Source organism: Canis aureus, chromosome 3 (genome assembly GCF_053574225.1).
Source record: "Canis aureus isolate CA01 chromosome 3, VMU_Caureus_v.1.0, whole genome shotgun sequence".
NCBI classification, from domain to species: domain Eukaryota; kingdom Metazoa; phylum Chordata; class Mammalia; order Carnivora; family Canidae; genus Canis; species Canis aureus.
The window spans coordinates 79552559-79566437 of record NC_135613.1 but is presented as its reverse complement, the minus strand read 5'-3'; the positions used below and the strand labels follow the sequence as shown (position 1 = coordinate 79566437).

The 13879-nt window shown below is 55.9% G+C and overlaps 2 protein-coding genes across 2 annotated transcripts; one reads left to right on the top strand and one right to left on the bottom strand.

Annotated features, from left to right (window-relative positions):
- The first annotated feature begins 768 nt into the window (after window positions 1-768).
- On the top strand, window positions 769-5565 carry VSIG2 (V-set and immunoglobulin domain containing 2). The gene is made up of 7 exons (XM_077893995.1): window positions 769-948; window positions 1433-1596; window positions 2191-2398; window positions 3206-3364; window positions 4301-4420; window positions 4538-4682; window positions 5379-5565. The coding sequence occupies exons 1-7, from the start codon at window positions 888-890 to the stop codon at window positions 5509-5511; spliced, it is 990 nt and encodes a 329-aa protein (XP_077750121.1). The 5' UTR covers window positions 769-887; the 3' UTR covers window positions 5512-5565.
- A 286-nt stretch (window positions 5566-5851) lies between these two features.
- Window positions 5852-12369, bottom strand: NRGN (neurogranin). The gene is made up of 4 exons (XM_077893996.1): window positions 12172-12369; window positions 7353-7579; window positions 7117-7134; window positions 5852-6705 (listed from the first exon to the last, which is right to left on the bottom strand). The coding sequence occupies exons 1-2, from the start codon at window positions 12184-12186 to the stop codon at window positions 7358-7360; spliced, it is 237 nt and encodes a 78-aa protein (XP_077750122.1). The 5' UTR covers window positions 12187-12369; the 3' UTR covers window positions 5852-6705; window positions 7117-7134; window positions 7353-7357.
- Between the last annotated feature and the right edge of the window lie 1510 nt (window positions 12370-13879).

Below are 13879 nucleotides of genomic sequence, written 5' to 3'. Positions count from 1 at the left end.
CATGGGGAAGGCTCCGAAAGTCTGAGGCCAGGAAGATCCTAACTCACTCTGAGCAGCAAGGGGATGGAAGCCGGTGCCCTTTCAGCTAGGGCTTGACAGCTCACAGGCTTGGGGTGTAGATCCTCTTAATCTTCTGATTCCTCTTAAGGACAGGAGAGAGAAACCTGACTTGTAGACCATCAAGTCCTGCCCTCCATGTAGTGAGGGAAAGCCGGGCATAGGACCGGGTGCAGGCCTGCGCCCCAATTTTGCTACAGCCTGTCCTACCTCCTACCCAGGTGGCGTCTCCTCCAAGACTCAGTTTCTCTCCTGGAGAAATGGAGTGGCTCTGGGAGTGGGGAGGTGGCTCTAGTTTCCATGGAAACCCCTACCTCAGCAGGCAGTGATAAAGGTGCCAAAGAAGGGATCTCAGAGAAAAGGCCTGGGAAGGAGTAAGAATCTCTGGAGGGGTCGGGAAGGGAGGGTCTTGGCCTGGGCCTCATGCTCCAGGTGGGACCCCAAAGTGGTGACGCCCCGGTGGCCAACTCAGGTTCTCAGAATGCCTCCCTCTTCTTCCAGGGCGACTCTGGGTCTACAGAGAGTTCCAGATCTGATGCCTGCCCCGGGTGGGGAGGGTGCCCTTCCAAGCCCAGCGGGTCTGGGGACGGGGTGGTGGTGGCTGGCAGCTTCAGAAACTTGGAGGGAAGAGGGAGGAAGAGGGAGTAGGCCTACAAAGGCTCCAGTCTTGGGGCTGGAGGAGGGAGGAGCATTCCCTTACCTCAGGGACCGGCCTCTCCCCTTGTTTGCTCTGAGATAGCCAGTCTCACTCCTGCCCAGCCGAGGCTGCCCCCGTGGGTGCCGCTGTCCCTCCCACACACGCACCCACCCACCCACTGACTGGACACGCCATGGCCGGGCTTCGGGGGCTGCTCCTCTGCGCGGCCCTGCTGGGCTTCGTCTGCCTGGGCGGTGAGGAGGCCGCGGGGGGCCGGCAGGGCTGGGGGTACAGGCCGGGCTCCCCACTCCTGGGGCCTGCTGGCTCTGTGGGGCGCTGGGGGGCTGGGGGCGCTGGGGGGCTGGGGCCATCGGAGGTGGGCACTTGGGGGGGGCAAGCTGGGCCTCCCCGGGAAGGTCTCCACCTCCCCCCCCATTTGTCTTCCCTCCCCGACAAACACACCCTCATACCGGGCCTCGGCTCCGTCCTTTTACCTACAAAACCCAGCCGAGCTGTGCGCTCCTCCCTCCCGGAAACCGAGAAGGGAGGGATTGGAAGGGAACTGAGCTCTGGAGGAGGAGGAGGAGGGAGAGGGTCCTCCAGTCTGGGCCCTGGGTGCCCCTAGTCTGGGCTGGACCCCCACATCACCCCCGGGGATCTAGGGCAGGGCCTCCCCTCCACCCCAGACCTGTGCCTTCCAGCCCTTCTCGGCTGGCCTCCCCTCTCTGTGTCCCCCAGCCCCCGGGCTAGCTGTGGAGGTAAAGGTGCCCGTGGAGCCCCTGAGCACCCCCGCGGGCAAGAGCGCAGAGCTGACCTGCAGCTACAGCACGTCCGTGGGAGACAACTTCGCCCTGGAGTGGAGCTTTGTGCAGCCTGGGAAGCCCGTCTCGGAGGCCCATCCCGTGAGCTGAGAGCAGTGGCAGGGAGTGGGGCTGGGGGAGGCTGGAACAGGGGGCCCAGCCAGGATGAGGGTGCGGGTCAGAGAGGGTGGGTTTGGGGATCGGCATGCTTGGATAAAAAAAAAAGAATGGATTCTTCCTAGATCTTAGCACCACAGTCTGCCTGCCGGGGTATCCCCTACAGGGCTCTGTGCATCCTCCTCTCCCCTACCTTCTACAAGCAACTCCCCTCTCCTAGTGCCTTTCCAGCAAATAAACCCACTGCTGTTGAGCTCTAGTGATTGTTAGTAGGATCAAATGATGCCCCTTCCAAGAATATCTGCATTAATTCCCCCCCCCCCAAATTGAGAACCATGCTTAGCAGAAAGCAAAACAACAAGCAAATAAATGAGCAAATAAAGTTCATTTAGCACCCAGGAAGGGATGGCATTTGGAGACAGATAGACCCTGCTGGTTCCTGCTCCAGAGCATTAGCTTCCCTGCCTGGTATACAAGGAGGGGCCTCGTATACTTTCTTATACCTGCTTTAAAGAAAGGACAGTAGAGTGGATGCCAGGCAGAAAAAGGCACACACGGGTGTCTTCTGCTTCTCCCCAGATCTTGTATTTCACCAATGGCCACCTGTATCCAACTGGTTCTAAGGCAAAGAGGGCCAGCCTGCTTCAGAACCCCCCCACAAGAGGGGTGGCCACCCTGAAACTGACTGATGTCCAGCCCTCGGATACTGGAACCTACCTCTGCCAAGTTAATAACCCGCCAGACTTCTACACCAATGGCTTGGGGCTAATCAACCTTACTGTGCTTGGTAAGGCAGCCTGGGGAGCCACCAGCCACCCCTGTATTGTAAAAGATTGCACTGGGCCTGCTAAGTCCACCCCCATATCCCGATTTCTAGCCCAAGCACACCCTGCTCCAACCTCGACCTCGAAGGAGAATACCTCCCTCCCCAAATCCTCTAATCTCCATAGTCCTACTCCTGCTCCACCCTCCACAAAGAATGCCTCCTTCCTCAGTCCCTAGTAACAAAGGGTTCAAGAGAGAGAAAACCCTTCCCTTTTATAGGGATCTGAGTCACATCCCCAACAACTCTCTCTTTGGAGGAACATCCCATTTGTAGCTCAGATTCTTTCTCTCCTTAGGTCAGTGGCAGAGAAGGGAAGTGGCCATTAAAGGAACAAGGGCCCCTGCCACTAAGGCACCAACCTTGTGTTCCAAGTTTCTCGCTCCACCCCAGAACCTGCTCAGAGATGAGCAAACAGAAACTCTTAAAGAGGCTGGGGATGTCTAGGTGGAAAAGTGAAGATTTAGGAGGTGTGTAACAACTGCATTCAAATAGCTGAAGGTTTGTCCTGGGGATGAGAGGTTTTTCATTTCTCTTTGTGGACAGAAATTGGGACCAAATGGGTGGATGTTGTATTAACACAGATTTTGGCTCAGCACGAGGAAGAATTTTCTAACAATCAGAATTTCCAATAGTGGGAATCATTTCCTGGGGATGCAGTGGGACGTGACCAGAGGTGGACTACTATTTGGTCAGAGCAGGAAATCTAGCACTTACTGGGTGGGGAGGGGAGCTAAGAGATGGCTAAGGTACTTCCTGTGATTTCTGCAGTGCCCCCCAGTAGTCCCTCCTGCAGTGCAAGTGGGCAGACCTCCGTGGGGGGCTCTGCTGCACTGAAGTGCAGCTCTTCCCAGGGAGCCCCCAGGCCAGTGTACAACTGGGTGCACCTCGGATCTTCCCCTGCACCTTCTCCTGGCAGCATGATGCAAGGTAAGGGCCCAGGGCATGGGGAAAGGGGGACTCAGGATCTGAGCAAATCTGGTCTCTAAACTCCACACACCCACCCTTCTCGGTTCTGTCCCTGTGGGTGTGAGAGAAACGGCTCTACATTTCCCTGCTTCTCTCTTGGTGTCCTTATGGTTCCCTCCTGTCTGCCTCCCTGCAGTCTGTGGCTCCGCGGTCCTGGGAGCATTTCTTGACTTGAATGTCCTCTGATCTCTTGGAAGACAGTGGAAAGCAGGGGGTCTTCTATGACTCCCACATCTGGGGGTTTCTTAAGGGTTGTGAATCATTTGTAAGCTTCCCAGAGAGGAAACTGAGGCAGAATAGCATGGACTGGCTGGAGTCATGTAGTCAGCATCTTGGGAGGAACCATATCATTGGGTAAGAGCCTTGGCTCCTGAGCCTCCTCATGCTTGTTCCAGGGCCCATCCCTTGCCCCAGCCCCAGCCCCAGCCCCAGCCCCAGCCCCAGCCCCAGCACACCCCTTTATCAGTGCATAGAGCCCTCCAGACCATCTGGTGTGTGGTCTGCCTTCTAAAGGGAAGGCAAGCAGCTTAGTAAAACATTTGGGTGAGCTTTGAGCCGCCCCAGAAGATACAGTTTCTAGCAATCAAGCCTTCTCCCCCCCACCCCCAACCAGGAACCTGACATCACCCCAATTCCAAGAGTGTGCTACCTCCCCCTCCCCTGAAAAGGCAGCTGTGTAGGGTGGAAAGAGCACGGAAGTAGCAGCAGCTTTGGCACTTCCTTCCAGGGTCACCTTGGATAATCACTCGCCTTCTCTGAGCCAGTTTCCCCCCTAATAAATGAGGTTAGTCCCTTCCTGACAGGACTGTTGCAAGGGTGAAATGAGACATGCCTTCAACTGGTAGCTGCTCACTGTGGGTTGAGTGAATGATGGAGCACTTCCTCCTTACCCTCTAGATGAGGTGTCTGGCCAGCTCATTCTCACCAATCTCTCCCTGACCTACTCTGGCACCTACCGCTGTGTGGCCACCAACCAGATGGGCAGTGCCTCCTGTGAGCTGACCCTCTCTGTGACTGGTAGGGGATGCGGGGCAGAGGCCCCGCTGGCGGGCCTGGGCTGGGGAGGCTTCGCCAGAAACCTGAGGGGGGTGGGCCAAGAAGGTCTGCAGCTCTGAGTTTCCCATGTCCCCTTAGACCCATCCAAAGGCCGAGTGGCTGGGGCCTTGATTGGGGTGCTCCTGGTCGTGCTGCTCTTGTCAGTTGCTGCATTCTGCCTGTTAAGATTCCAGAAAGAGAGGAGGAAGAGGCCTAAGGAGACATATGGGGGCAGTGACATTCGGTGAGCGGAGGGCTGGGGGGTGGTGGTGTGCGGACGAGAGACAAGGGCTTGGGTTATGAGTAGGTGACTTCAGCCCTCAAACTCTGACATCTGTAGGGTTGTTTTGGGGTGAGCAGTGCTGCTCAGCTCTGGGATTTGGTGGTGGGGGTGGCAGTACAGCAAGTATATTTGCGTGTGAGGGTGGAGGACTTGGTTCACCGCTTCCCTTACCCTCCTCATACTAAGAGAATTTCTCAGGTTTTAAGGCTTTTTCCTATACATATACGGGATATGGATGCCGGGAGTTAGAGCCTTCAACTGAGTTTAGATCTTCTGTGTGGGGTAGTAGGGAAAGGAGAGGCAAACGCCACTTCAGTCATCCACCTTAGCTGTCAGTCCTGGGGTCCAGAATAGGAAGCAGAGCAATATTTCTCAAAGTGTGGTCTTTTGATCACCTGGACAGAAAATACCAGGCGCTTCTTAAACATTCAGATTCACGCTACTTCCTATCCCTCCTGAAGCAGTGTGCGTGTGGTGTGTGTATGTGTGTGTGTGTGTGATGGGGCCTGGAATCTTCATTTTAACTCCAAATCCACAGATGATTTGCATGCACATTAAAAATGTAAAGTCCTCAGGTTAGAGGATGGGGGGGGGAATGGGGGGGATCCTCTGAGGGATGCTTTCAGCCTCCACTAAAAATTTTCTTATGTCTATCAGGGAGGATGCCCTTGCTCCTGGGATTTCTGGGCAAACTTCCGTGAGAGCCGATTCTAGCAAAGGGTTCCTGGAGAGGCCCCCCTCTGCCGGCAGTGCGACAACCACCAAGTCCAAGCTTCCTATGCTTGTCTGATTTCTCCCCCTATCCTTAAGGGGGAATATCAAGAATTAAAGCCCTTGGGTACCATGCTGTTTCCCCTTCTTCTCTTCTGGTGGCAAAGCAAATTCCCCCAGGCGGCACAAAAATACTACCAGCACGGGAAAGAATGGGCTTGGAGTCCTAGAGGTGATGCTGCGGGTGGGAAGTTTGGTTGGCGGCCAAGACAGTGGGTTTTAACCAAGGTCGTCCTTGTCCCCTCGTCCCCTCGTCCCCGTCCTCCCCTCCGCTCTTTGGTTTGGTCAAGGGAAGTCCGCTCAAGCTTCAGGCGATGGCCTGGTGCACCCAAACTCCCTCGCCTCCGGCACCCTCTGAATACTTGGACATTCCTCTTTATTGTTCACATTCCAACCCAGCACGGTCACATGCACACACGGAGATAAAAATCCTTCGGGCCACAGCCCCAGGAGCCCGGCGGGGGGCGGGGCTAGCAGGGGCGGGGGCGGGGCCGCGGCAGACTCCTCCTACCGAGCCTCCCCGGCGCTCGGCGTTTGCATAAACCAGGTGAGAGCTGGAGAGGCGGCTCTCGGGGTGCGCTGGGGAGGGGGGGAAGCAGATTACAGGCAGGCGTGGGGTGAGGGCGCGAAATGGGTACTTCTCTTAGGATCAGAGCAATAGGTACTTCCCTTAGGATCAGAGCAGGAGGTATCCGACACCATGAAAACCCTCTTCCTCTCTCTCCTCGCCCCAGAGCCAAAGTTCCGGGGCGCGGCTGGGGCGCGAACAGCGCAGAGACGCAGAGCGCCCCCTTTAGCTGCGCACAGAACGGAAGGACTTTTTTTTTTTTTTAAGTGAGTGTACTTGGGCGACGCTTAGGGCGCCCCCCGCAGTGCGCGCAGGGAAGTGCACGGCGGCTGCGGAGGCAGAGCTGCATGCGGGGCGCGGGCAGAGGTGGGCGAGAAGCAAAAGAAGGAAGACAGGAGAGCGCGGGGCTTGGGGTTTGGGGCTCGGGTGGGAAGGAGGGGCGAGTGGGGACCGTACTAGCCCGGAGGACTAACTAAAAGGGCGCGGGGCTTAGCGACTCCTCGACGGAGCCTGCCTGGGAGAGGGAGTCCAGGGACGCGGGGAGGGCTCCTGAAGCTGGCAGGTGGTGGGAAGGAGAGGATCACAAACACGGCAGGGAAGTCTCGTCACTGCGAAGGGGACGCGGCATCCATCTCTCCTCGGCAACTGCGAAGAGAGAAGGTCTGAGCACCTGCCCTCCTGGCACCTCCTCTCCCCGGTCCTGCCCCCCTTCCTGAGCCAGGACACCGGGGCGGCGAGCGCCAGGGGACCCCAGTCACCCAGAACCGCCCCCGTCCTCCCGCCCCCCGAGTCACTGAGCGGAAAAGAGCCGGCGGCCTGTGCGTGCGCGCCCGGGGTGCTTATAGCCTCAGGCCGTGTTCGCGCGGCCAAACCCGGGTGGCCGCGTTTCCGTGTCGGCCCAGGGGGGTCCCCGCCGCAGCCTCGGGCGTCCGGATGTAGCAAACCCCGCAGGCTGGGGGCGGGGGTGAGGGCGGGTTAGAGGGCAGGGTGGGGGATTTGGTCCTTCCCCCCCCCCCCCCTCGGGGCCTTGCACCCGCTGGCGAGGGTATTCTTTACCTTTGAAAACGCTCAGTTCTTCGGTCCAGGGCGGGGCAGAGGGAGGAGGAGAGAGGGGAACAGGTGAGCTCTCGGCCTCCTCCCGGCCCTCCCCCCGCCCCCCGCCTCCCCGTCTCCGAGGTTAGGCCCCCACCCTTAGCTCCCTCTGCACCCCGCAGCCCTCCCGGTGGTCGTCGAGCTCCTCGGGTCGGGGGAGCGGTCCCGGCTTTGGGGAGGGCAGCTGCCGCCCGCCTCACCTGGCCTAGTCTCCGCTGGGGCCGCCGCCCGCGCCTCCCCGGGCGCCCCCAGCTCCGCCCGTTCCCCCGTGGCCCGGGCCCTTCCGGCCGCGCTCTCCACTCTTTATCTTCTTCCGCGCCATGTGGCCCCGGAAACTCGCCTGGATTTTGGCAGCGGCTGCGTTGGCGCCGGGGTCGTCCAGCGGGATGTCTAGGATGTCGTCGTCCGGCTTGGAGCACGCGCTCTCCTGGGGGCGGGGCGGGGGGGCACTCGTGGGGTGACTGGGCTGGGACCCCGCGAGGGTGGGGTGGGAGCAGAGCCTTGGGGGCCTGGGACCAGGGCGGCGCGCCCGTGGGAAACGCGGGGAGGGGAGGAGGGGTCGCGCGCTGGTGTGTGTGTGTGTGTGTGTGTGTGTGTGTACACCTGTGCGCGCGCCTGTGTGCACGTGTGCGTCTGTCCCTCCAGGAGAGCGGCAGGCAAAAAAGTTAGGGTGGGGGGGTCAGGTGGTTTCCAACACAGCAAACAGTCGCGCGCGGTGGCAAGGGGTACAGGACCGCCGGATGGCCCTGCGCGAGCCAAGGGTCCTTTCACCATCAGCTGAGCTGCAGAGCTGCAGAGCTGATGGAGCGTGGGCCGGGAGGAGCAAAGTGAACAGCAGTAAGGTCTCCTGGAAGTGGCCTCTCCTGCCCCTGTCCTCAGAGGCTGCCTCCAGCTCTGAAGGGCCCCTTCGGAGTCCAGGATTCCCTGGGACAGGGTGTAGAAGAATCAGGCTAGTCCCTAACCTGAGGAAAATCACACCAGGGCTCAAAGCTGGAATTAGGGTGAAGGTGGGGCTAACACCCCCCCACCCCCCACCCCAGTGAGTCAGCCTCCCTCCACCTGGGACTAGAGGCCCAGAGACTGCTTTGCCAGGCTGTGGATTCTTTCCTCTCCAATGCTCCCCAGGAGGTAGGCAAACACAGAACAGAGGAGGTGGTCTGGAAGGAAGAAGCTACGGAGAAAAGGCTTCAATCCAAAAAAAGGACAAAGGAAAGATAAGGAGGAACAAGAAGCCCTTTGCGTTGTGTGCTCCTGAAGAAAGAGAGTATGACAGTAGCTACTCACTAAGCACGCCTGTTGTTCCAGGCACAGTAACACAATGTTTTGCAGAGGTTATTTTGTTCGGTCCTGGCAAAGCTATGACGTACCTTTTATCACTATCCTAGTTTACTTCTAATAAAACTGATGATTTAAGTGTTTATAAACCTGACATGAGGTCACGCAGATAGTTACTAGTGGACCTAAGATTCAGACCCTTGTATGTCAGAGGCCCGAGTATATTTTCAACCCCTATTCTGGAGGATAAGCAAAGGCAGTCAAGAAAAAGAGCCAAGCTCTACCTCTTGTTACCTAATGCTTTCTTATCAGGATCATAATACCTGCCTCTAGGGTGGTGAGGAAGAATAAATAGCAAGATCTACACCCAGTTTCTGGCACAATCTAGTTGCTCAATAAATGGTAGCTATGAGGACGATTCTTTTAATTAATAAGTTGATGTGAAATAGTTGTTTTTGTAGGCCAGAGGTGGCCAGATAAAAATAATTTCATATGGTTCAGCCTGTAATAATCACATCCACCCCCATGCCTCAGGTTTCTATCTCCCACAGCCTGCCCTAGCTGAGATAGGTGAGGGTTAGGGAACCGAGAAAGTATTGCTTTTAGAGGTAAGGCTCTGAAATGGAGAGGGCCTCAGTCCCTGAGCCCTTCTGTTGCTTAATATTATGCACAGCATTAATGTGGGTTGGGCTGGAGATGGTTACTGAGGGAGTTAGAAAGGCATTTCTCTTTTGATCTGACCCTCTGGCATCTAGGAATTGTCTTTCTTTTCTTTCTTTCTTTCTTTCTTTTTCTTTCTTTCTTTCTTCTTCTTCTTCTTTTTTTTTTTTCCTAAGGACTTCTACTGCTTTAAAAATGGCTTCCCCTCATCATACTTCGCAATGCTATTTTCATTTCCTGGGCTTCTGAGTGCTGCAATTTGTGCTCAAGATGCCCACAATTGATTTAAATGCAGTTAAAGGGAGTTATTAAGAAGCCAGTGTGATTGTGGAGGGGATTGACCCTTTTTGTCTTTGCAGGTCTAGTTCTCTCTCTCTCTCTCTCTCTCTCTCTCTGACATCTTAGTCTCTACCTGTAATCAGAAATGACTCTTCTGGGTTCCTTGCGTCTCAGAGCTCATGCCCCTGTTGGGATATCCTTAGGGAACAGTGAAGCTTCTCCTCAACAGAGGACAATGATTAAAAAAAAATAACCCAGCACAACAGCAACACAAACCCATTCCTGACCAACCTATCCTTGGCCAGCAGCTATGGGGGAAGGGGTATCTTCCCCCATCCATGCTATGACCAACCTGCTATCTCTACCCACCTCAGCCAGATCCAGAATGGAAACCTGGAACTCCATACAGGCCAAGCCACCCAACACACTGCTCCTCCCCTAAATCACCTCTCTTTCCCTCCAGCTGAATTCTCAGGGCAGAGGTGCTAGATGGCCTGTCCAAAGGCAGAACTGGAGAGAAAATAAAAGGAATCCAGGAAGGGTTGTGGTTCTGGGCTGGTGCCTTCTAAAGCCAAGATTTATGGTGTGTGCCTGAGAGCTCCATATAACCAGAGGTGGAAAAATACACTAGTGAGTAAAATAGGAGCCATGGCTTCTGGTCCCAGGTGGGCATATCACTGCACCTCTGAGGGTCTCAGTTTCTTCTGTCGCAACTAGAACTCAGCTTAGAGGAATAAATTATTTAGGTCCCCAATCCTAAAAGCCTTAAGAATTATCTCTGCCTATTGCTTATTACATGCCAGGCCCTGTGCTTGCACACATTACCTCACTTAATCCCCATTTCAGAGGTCAAAAAAACAGCCTCAGAGACATTTTGTAACTTACCCAAGGCCACAGAACTAACAAACTGTGATGGGATTCAGAAGCCTGCCTGTTAGCCACTGCCTCAGGGCAGGTAATTGTTTATATGAGTTCAGCTAGACCAGGCCAACTAGACTAAGCAACAGCAAGGAGTAGGATCCAAAAAAAAAAAAAAAAAAAAAAAAAGTCTCTTTGCCTTTTTATATTAAGTAAATGGAGGGAAGTCATATATATGTGACCATGTAAATCAACAACTGGTACACTTGAATCAGCAGCTCTGCCTCTTAAAAAAAAAAAAAAAAAAGGCTGTTTTCTTCTCATTTCTGTTTGAGCCTCCTTCCCAAGGGGCAAGAAGGTAGTAAGGCAAGACTGTTTCCCAAACACCAGGTCAGATGGTCAGCAAGGAGAGCCCCAGGATGAGAGATAAAGAGGGCCCTTCCTTGGAGTGCCTGGCTGGCTCAGTGGGTAGAACATGCGAAGGGAGTTGACGCGGGGTGGGGGTGGGTGTAGAGCCTACTTTAAAAAAAGAAAAAAAAAAAGAGGGCCCTGCCTCTAGACCCCAGATGCACTCTGTTCTCTACATGTCCCAGCCCCCTTCCAGCTGAGTCCACCTCCACAGAATGGGGATGGGGTAGAAAGATGCTCAGTCCCAGCCCTGTCCCAGCCCTCTGCCCCCATCACCTCTTCTCTCTTTTCTTGCCCCTTGCACAGTCTGACAATGGTGCCATCTCCTGTTTAGTCCTTTAGCCCTTCGGATCTGGGACAGGGCCTCATAGGGCGGTTGTGATGATTAAATATAAAGTTAGATACACGGTAAGCCTTCACCAGTTGACCAATATTATTGATATTAGTGAGTCAAAGTCATAAGAACAACCACAGTAATGTGCCCCTATGTTCTTTCTCCCTCTTGGTACCCAGACATAGGGAAGTCTCACCTCTTCTAAAGTGTGCTGTTCTTTCCTTCCAAACCTCATTTTTTTTTTCTTTTGTAAGCCATAGGGTGGAGGGTGGGGAGCTGGCAAAGTCATAACCTCTCGTATCATTAACTGGGTTGACTGAATGACAGAGAATGCAAGGACTTTGGAGTAGTCTTTCTCCATATGTATAGGGGCTAAAAATAATGATTAAAAATAAAAAAAAATATAAACACATTTAATAGACGTATGATCACTGTACTCCGCTAGTGTGCTAGGAGCCAGGTCCTGTGCCAGGCGCTTTCATACCCAAGTCACCTTAACAGCAACCTACTTTGGCATCAGGCACTCGCAGCATCCAGGTCTCCGTGTGGGCGCTGACAAATTGCAGACACTTCCTTGCCTCGCCAGCAGGGCTCTCTCGCGGTCACTTCACCCAGCCCCCTCCGGGGCTAGAAGGCGTTGGGGGACGGGCCAACCCCTCCCCAGAACCTCACTGACGAGGCTCTCTGCTGCCCAGCATCACTCCTGAGCTAACCAGGGTGGACTGACTGCCCCCCCTCCCGTCCCTGCGCTGGACGGTGCACCAGGGTCACGGAGATCATCCTGTCTGCCCACCCACGGCGGTGGCAGTGGGATGGGGAGTGGGGTGAGGGCGAAAGCCAGGGTAAAGGACACCGGAAGGAGTCGCCGCAGCTTGGCTGCAGTCTACAGCGTCTCTCTGGGGGTGGGTGTTGGGAAGTTCCTCTTCTCGTCTAACCTGCAGCCGAGCTCCCCGTCCAACCTAGACTGCCTGGCGGATGGGCGCCCGGACGCCCCCGCGAGTTGGGGAGCATTTCGCCTAGGGCTTCCAAGTCAGGCGGGTACCTTCCACCACCCACCACCCACGTCTCAGCAGGCGCCCCTTATTGCTCCTGGGTCTTCTGCACCCGCAAGGCGCTTCCATCCCTTACTCTCCCTCCAGGGGGTTCTTGGGAGCCCCTTGCCCCGGATCGAGCCGAGCGCCGGTCCCCACGGCCCTCTAACTTACGGTGCAGCAGTCCATGCTGGTGTTGGGGGTCCTTGGCTGGGGCACGGGCTGGCGCAGGGCGGGGGTGGGGTCTGGGTGGTGCTGGGTGGGGACTCGGGGGCCTCGGCGCGCCCGCTGACCAGCGCCGCGGCAGCCGCTCCGCTCCCGGGTCCTCTCTCCCGCGCTCCGCTCGGCTCGCGAATGTAACCTGAGCCCTTCGGTCGGGAAGCCAATCAGGAGGGGCCCTCGCCGGGTGGGCGGGGACTCTGCCGCGGGGACCACGCCCCCTCCGCGCTCCCCCCGCCCCCCGCCCCAACCCCTCCGCCTACGCGCTTCCATCCCGGCCTCCTACACACCCCAGCCTCCCAAATCCAGCCCCCGGTTTGGCGAGGCGGCAGACTGCCAGGCAGATTCATGCCGCCGCGGGCAGAGGGGGGCCCCCGACACCCCGGGCACAAATACACTCACATCTGGGCGCGGCACCCCTCCCGCCCGCATGCGGAACACCACGCACCCCTCACCCACCTCCCCAGACTTCCACAACTTAGCTGGAGTCCCCAGTATGGCTCCAGCTCCTCCTCCCCGCACCCCCCGCCAGTCCTCAAAGAAAAGCCCCCTAAGACGTGCATTTTTAAAGTCCCCTCATCGCTCTGCTAAGGGAACCAAGAAAACCGTCGGGACAAAACCGGAGGGGGACCACACAGCAACACAAAAGCTCACGAGCCCCACGTGGTGCAATGTGCAAATGTGGTGGTGCCCCGGGGTCACTAGAAGGTGCACTTCTACGTGCACACTCTACAGACACAACCTGAAAAAAAAGAGCTACCCAGATCTTGTGCACACTAGGCAGGTAAATGCAGACGTGTGTGCCGCCTATGGAGGCAGGTGCTCGCCCTACCTGCGATGTCCTCCTTACCTGTTATCTGTCCTCTGTCTAATGTATGTATTTATGCATAGCCACTGGCTTAGGAGAAATACCCTTCCCTCTCACTCCCCATACCAGAATCTCCCTAACCTCTTTAAAAATTAATTTATTTGAGAGAGAGGGAGAGAGCAAGGGTGGGGAGGAGAAGAGGGAGAGGGACAAGCAGACTCCTCTGTAAGCTGATGGGGAGAGAAGCCCCACATGGGGTGATCCCACCACCCTGAGTTCATGACCTCAGCCAAAACCAAGAGTCCCTCACTGTCCCTCCCTAACCTCCTGATCCATTGCTTCAGAATAAAACAAAAACTAGCCATTCTCACCTTGCCTGTGAGAAGAAGAAAAATACCTTAAACCCTAGTGTTGGGAAATATATTTAAAAAAAAAATCGTCTTTTGAGGTCTGTGGTGGAGGAAGGATGTGGGCTTTGTGAGAGGCTGGAAAAAGAAGATCTAGGAGGCACATCGTGGAGCGGTGGCCTAGCCACAATTGTGCTGACCAGTGCCCCCCTCGGACCCCCAGCCTGTCAGGGTACTATTGCTGGCAGTGTGGCATGTTAAGTGGGGGCCATCTCGGAGGAAAATAGAAAGCCTTTCTCAGCTAAGGTCCCAGAGGAGGGAAGGTAGAAAGGATGGCTGCTGCTCAGGTAGGTAGACTGAAGCAGAGCAAAGAGGGGCAAGTGCCCTGTGGGTCTGGTTGGGACAGGGGACCCTGAAACAGCTCTGCCGTGAATCCACAGCCACTGGGCAGTCACAGTGTGGCTTGTTGCATGCTTCCTTCCTACCTGAATGGGCTACAGGCTTTGCT